This window comes from Bidens hawaiensis, unplaced genomic scaffold (genome assembly GCF_021521415.1).
Source record: "Bidens hawaiensis isolate Kalapana, Puna unplaced genomic scaffold, B.hawaiensis_p1.1 tig00075009_1, whole genome shotgun sequence".
NCBI lineage: Eukaryota > Viridiplantae > Streptophyta > Magnoliopsida > Asterales > Asteraceae > Bidens > Bidens hawaiensis.
The window spans coordinates 34,047-40,570 of record NW_027503018.1 but is presented as its reverse complement, the minus strand read 5'-3'; the positions used below and the strand labels follow the sequence as shown (position 1 = coordinate 40,570).

The 6,524-nt window shown below is 33.5% G+C and overlaps 1 protein-coding gene across 1 annotated transcript; it reads left to right on the top strand.

Moving 5' to 3' along the window:
* The first annotated feature begins 2,373 nt into the window (after positions 1–2,373).
* Positions 2,374–3,525, top strand: LOC143606496 (putative serine/threonine-protein kinase PBL17). Its single transcript, XM_077082251.1, has 5 exons — positions 2,374–2,485; positions 2,594–2,724; positions 2,832–2,941; positions 3,082–3,146; positions 3,206–3,525. The coding sequence occupies exons 1-5, from the start codon at positions 2,374–2,376 to the stop codon at positions 3,523–3,525; spliced, it is 738 nt and encodes a 245-aa protein (XP_076938366.1).
* The last annotated feature ends 2,999 nt before the right edge of the window (positions 3,526–6,524 follow it).

Genomic DNA, 6,524 nt, shown 5'->3' with positions numbered 1-6,524 from the left:
TTGTTGTTGTAGTTCCCGCGACCACGTCGACTAGAAGAGCCCCGGTTAGTGTAGTGACTATTGCTTGGTCCACGGTTAGCATAGAAAGCCTGGGTCTGCTATGTTTGCTGTTGTGCAGGCTGAATTTGCATACCAAATTATGACAGCAATTGTTGCACAGACTGCAATGTTTCAGAAGGGAGTTGAGGACCGGTGGTGGGAGCATGTAAGGGGCTGTTAGTGGCCAAGAAGGCCTGAGCAGGGACAGCAGAGATACCCGACGGCTTTCTGACCATAAAATCATAATCAGAAAGCAGCCCGTGAAGCTTCGAGAAATACAGCCTTCCTAACAATGTAGATTTCAAACCATTGTACTCCTCTCTAAGGCCTGAGATGACTAACATAACTAGATCTTTTTCTTTAATGGGTTCACCAATATTAGCTAAGGAATCTGAATATTCCTGTGCCCTTGAAAGGTATGCAGCAGATGTCTCATCAGGCTTCATCTCAATCTTTAGCAACTGAGTTTTGAGAGTATACTCACGGGAAGAGGTGTGTGGGGCATAAGCACGTTCTAAGGCGATCCACAAATCACGAGAAGTATCACCTTGTACGTGTTTAAAAGAGGTTTCTGAAATTGTTGAAAGCAATAGCATGCGAACGTGTGCATCATTAGAAACCCATGTAGCATGATTAGGGTTTGATTGTGTAGTTATTTCCTTGTTGGATGATGAGGATTCAACAGTTGGTGATGGACAAGGAATGGTGCCATCGACGTAGCCAAAAAGATTGTTGGTAACAAGGAATGGTTGGATCATGGTTTTCCAATATCCATAGTTTGTAGGGTTTAGGGTAAAACCGAATTTATGAGAGTTGTGATTGGTTTTATTCACTGTGGTGAAGGCAGGAAGTAGCGCCATATGTTTGATTGAAGAAAGGATTATGACTTGAAGAAGGATGAGCCGATCAGATGGCGGCTGATGGATTGTGATGAAGGCTCTGATACCAAGATAAACTTGGTAATTGTAGATTGTTTTATATATCTCAACATACTGATTACAAGGAAAATATATAGAACCATAAGCATTAAATCTAGAGTCTATTCAACTCCATAACCTACATAACCTACAATCTATTCATATTCATGACTGTCTAATAGTGGATTTGGAAGGGTGTTCTTAGGTTGGGTTGAGCAGAAAACGTCAGCCCCTTCAAAACAAGGTGTTGGTATTGCTGTTGCTGTCAAAAGGCTCAACCGAGAAAGCATACAAGGAACGGATGAATGGCTAGTAAGTATGACCAATTGTTCATCAGTTAACACCTGTAAAGCCAATAAGTTTTAATTTTGACCGATGAACGTAAAACTCTAAATATCCAGTTCTAGTGAGTACCTCAAGCACCATCCTGTAAACAATTTATTTGTGGCTTCCACTAACATGCATACGGCTAGAGTAAGTACCTTAATACCAAAAACTGATAAGAGTTATGTATACAAAACCAATATTTTTTGATCTGTTACTTTGGTTTAAGACCAATATTATTATTCAATGTTGAAGTGATGCATTTCTCCATAAAGTTATAAAATTTTCAAGTTTCTTCAATTTGTTGGCTACATTTTTCAATTATAGATAGATTCTACTATCAAAAAAGTATTCATGAAAATTGAAAAACCAATAGAATGGTAGATTTACACAACAATTTTATAAACAACAATACACGACGACGTGAATTTGGTAGTGGTTAGTTTTTGTTACGATCACAACAACAAACCCAAAAAATAAATTAACGTTTTTTACAAGTTGACTCGAAGCAACATCACGTGGGTTTTTATTCTTAACTTTCCACTTATAAAAAATGTTTTTTTTTAGTGGTAAGATCCAGTCATCCAGATCCAATTTTGCTTTTTTTGGGAGACATATTTATTCAAATTGGGCTCCGTTTGCGTTATTGAAATTGGTCCAATGAAGTTATGAAGGGCTTATTTTGTAGCCCACTAAATTGGTACAGAAGGTGGAGATGTGGGCCGCTTTTTTATTTGGTTGAAGGCCCATTATGGGGTTAAATTACGGCTCATTTCTCCAAGTCACGTGGCCCACCACTTTGGCATTATTCTTAACTGTGGAAAACCTTCTCCCTAATGTATGTCTTATGTAAACCAAAGGACATGGTGCTTGAACTGTGTGATAGGATACCAAAACTGGTATGCTTCAGCTAGTATCCTACATTGGAACATATGCTCATTTATCAGGGCTTTGTTTTGTGAATGCGACTTAGGAGTCTCTTTCATGGATAGGACAATTCTAAGTTTATTTTATTTTATTTTATTAATCTAGTTGCCAAATGTAACTAATTAGAAATTTGTGAGTTCAGACAGAGGTGAACTTCTTAGGGCATATGGCTCATCCTAACATCATTAGACTCTTGGGATACTGCCGAGATGAAGCTGAGCACTTGCTTGTTTACGAGTACATGCCCAACAAAAGTTTTGATCGCGTTTTATTCTCAGGTAAACTATATAGGATCTCTCTAAAACCATTATTTAGTTTTTCTCTCTTCATTGTTGAGTTATTCTAATTATGTGGCTATGTAAGATGAAAATTTGCACATGCAACAGCTATTGGCAAACGACTTTCATGGGGAAAACGACTTTTGATAATGATAGGGGTTGCCCGTGGACTCACATATATGCATTCGAGAAATATCATACACCGTGATTTGAAAAGCTCTGATATATTGTTGGATGAAGTACATACTCTTGAGCTCATTATGATTGATGGGAGTGATCAAACCACTTTGAGATTTTCCTTTTATGTCATTAAATTATAAAACCACTTATTTTTACTCTTATTCAGGATTTTGATGCAAAATTAGGGGATTTTGGATTGGTGAAATACGGCCCTGAAACTGGGGGCACACATGTTACTACAAGAGTTATGGAAACCTATGGTTATGCAGCCCCAGAGTATAACACGACTGGTGTGTTACTATATAATGAAGTGAATTAATAATAAGAATATGTATTTTCATATATAAAAGCAAAATTAGTGGAGGCTACCTTTTTTCTAAATTGTTATACAAGAACAATCATTTGTTTTTTTATAGGAAAACCATGTTCATTGATGCACAGATCAATGTCTCCATTTTGAATCCTATTGATCAAAGACAAAGTGCTTATAGACTTTGAACATCATAATTTTGTGATCTTGAAGACCCTTTTAATTTACAGGTCATTTGACTACAAAGAGTGACATCCATGGCTTCGGAATGGTGTTGTTTGAAAGTATTTTAGGCAGAAGGGGAATGGATGCCAGTCGACTTAATGGGGAGCGGAGCTTGGTGGAATGGGCAAGTTCAATCCAGTCAAATAAAAGAAATTTAAAGGAAATAATAGACCCACGCCTTGATCAACACAGCTACCACATACAAGGTGCTTCCAAATGCTTTGCACTTGCATTAAGATGTGTTGCAAACAATCCTAATGACAGGCCTTCAGGTGAAGAAGTTTTGCATAGTTTGCTGCAAATATATTACATGAAATATTGTTAAATTGGTCATAATTTGTTGTTCACCAAAATAGCTTGCCAAATAAAAAGATAGGATGTTATACATTGGCTTCAAATACATGATGCATGCACATGAATGTATGAACTATTTTTTATTGAATATGTTATACAACTAATGCCACTTAATAAGTGATTACTGATATCTAACAATTTCTGGTAATTGATACCTAATACTCACTTGGCTTGTCTACTTAATTAAGAGAAGAAAATTGTTTGTTTATATGTAATTTGTTGAATTAAATTATTATGTATGCTTAATATATTTTCATTTTACGGTGTATCTCAAGACCTATCTGTGGAAGGATGACCCACGGATTGTAGTTTAAAAAATTAAAATTTACAAATTACTCTGTTGAAGAACTCTTGATGCATAAAAAGAGTAAAATGAAGCCTCAAATGAAATCAAATTTGAATCCCTTCAACTCACATGTGTTTGGAGAAGGGTTGGAGTTGGAGAGGGAGCTTCGATTTGGTCTTTAAATGTTTAAATATAATATCATTGTTTAATATTGATTTTTTAAGTTTTGTTTTGTTGTGTTTTCTTTTATTTTATCAATATTATTAGTTATAATTTATTTTATAAATATTATTATTAATGTTTAAATTTAGTTTACAATTTTTAAATATTATATATGAGTAAATTGTGATTTTTGTCCTTGTGGTTTGTTCAAAACTGCGGTTTTAGTCCAATAGTTTCAAATTTTCGATTTTCGTCCATGTGGTTTCATTTCACTTGTAATTAAACCCGACCCACTAACTCTGTTAACTCTGGTCGTTAAACCTATCAGCGTGACCCTTCACGTGAGGGGCAATTTTTGTCATTTTTCTCCACAAATAAACCCCAACCACAATTCGCAAGCCCACTCACGTGAGGGGCTGAGGTGTATTTGTGGAAAAAGATGACAAAAATGCCCCTCACATGAGGGCATACTGATGGATTTAACGACCAAACTTAACGTGGTTAGTGGGGTCGGGTTTAATTGTAAGTTAAATGAAACCATAATGACGAAAATTACAAATTTGAAACTATTGGACTAAAACCATAAATTTGAACAAATCGCAGAGACGAAAATTACAGTTCACTCATTATATATAAAAATTGTAATAACTAAAAATAGAAACAGAAATTGAAGAAAATGGTGATGAGATGAGTGGTGGGATGAACAATGAGGTTAAGCTAAGTACGCGTTGACATGACGAATGAGTAAGAATCGTGTGTAAGAGTATTCTCGTCTTTATTACCATCACTAAATCTAAAATTTCACTAACATTCACTATCTTTCTTCTCTCATTTTCAATTAAATAAAATTTTTTATACATTAATCGTTACATATAATCTTTTACTCACCACCACTTTTAAAAAGTATAGAAACATACAGGGTGCTACATAAACTTTTCACGTATATAAATAAACAAAAAAATCAAATCATTTTCATATATATACATAAAGAATAAAATCACACCCTAAAGACGAGAAATTGTGAATAAATTGTGAATGATGGATAAAATCATCTTCATAAATTATAAAACCTCACTCATATAAAAAAATGATGGATAAATTGTGAATGCTCAAACACATGGCCTTAATTTAAATGTAAATCCATCACTATGTGATCTATGAAACTAGTTTTTAAGTATCCAGAAAAAAAAATTCAGTAAAAGTATATCAAATAGGACGTCAGAGCATTTTTCATCTCTTTTCTTGTCTTTAAACCTATAATTATATTAAAAATTACTGTATTATCTCTCTCATTTTCAATTAAATAATATTTTTCTATACATTTATCATTATAATTTTTCTCTGTTTTTCCATCACAACCAATTTCAAAAAATAAATGTTACAGAAACCTTTCAATTATACAGATAATCACAATTGTTTTCTCTTCTATACTCACATCACTCTAAACCACTCATTACATTATAAAAATCTTACTTAAATAATGGATGAATTGTGAATGCTCTTAAATAGATTAAAAAACATTCATTTTTATGGTGTTATTTTGTTTTTTGAGTTGGTTTTATTATCATTTTGAAGGGATTGTGTAAAGTACATGGCGTACAATTTGACTTCAGTTTCAGGCGTATCGATTACATGATTGCATCCAAACGTATTGTATGCGTTCCCTAATGTAACTCAACATGACTCATTTCATGTGTTTATCTAAACAATTTAATTAGTTTGATGAGTCATTCATTACCACCAACGAGTGCAATAGTAATTTTAATTTAGTGATCGCATGGGACCACCTTTACTTCTAGGAAGACACCCGGTTGTTGCCAATTGTAAGGTGTCTGTCTATCATCCATTAATATGACCCAAAGGGGTCATCCATTTCAATTTTCACTTTGATTCATCATTAATTATGTTCTTTGCTACCATGTTAAGGACCTTGAACCCTCCACCACCACCTCCATTATATGATTAATGGTACTTGAAATTTTGATTACTAATTACTAGATAAGAGAATAAATTTGTATTATTAATTTGTGATATTTTTGTCAACTATCACAAAATAATAATAATAATAATAATGCAATCTCCTAGTTTATATATGATGAGTGAGTGTTTGGTTGTGACAAATTGTTCATAATATTGCATTTTTAATTTAATTATTTGTTGGAATGCAATTACATTGAGTTGTTTTTTATATATTATAGGTATAAAACGAGAATGAGCTAAAACGATAAAAGAATGATTACGTAAACAGTTAAAGTAATGGACATCACTTTGAATGTAACTTTGAAGATAGTTAAAAGAACAGTTCATATCACGCTTCCTTCCATATCTGAATTCGTTGGAAATTATTTTTATAAAAAAAATGGCTATGAATTAGAAGAACTCAATCATGCTTAAAGTAAATACATAAAAGGAGTTATATTATATATGTTGCACAAAAAGAGACGTGGAAACAGTATGAAGAAAAAAGGAAATTTGAATCCTGTTAAGTATCAGCACATTAAACCGGTTTTACCAACTCTTGT

What these genes read in the sequence shown, in the direction of transcription:
- LOC143606496 (XM_077082251.1), top strand. Translation starts at nt 2,374, where the DNA reads ATGGCTCATCCTAACATCATTAGACTCTTGGGATACTGCCGAGATGAA. An exon ending in TGATCGCGTTTTATTCTCAG is followed by an intron (nt 2,486 to 2,593) that starts GTAAACTATATA and finishes CACATGCAACAG; the next exon opens with CTATTGGCAAACGACTTTCA. An exon ending in TATGGTTATGCAGCCCCAGA is followed by an intron (nt 2,942 to 3,081) that starts GTATAACACGAC and finishes GTTTTTTTATAG; the next exon opens with GAAAACCATGTTCATTGATG.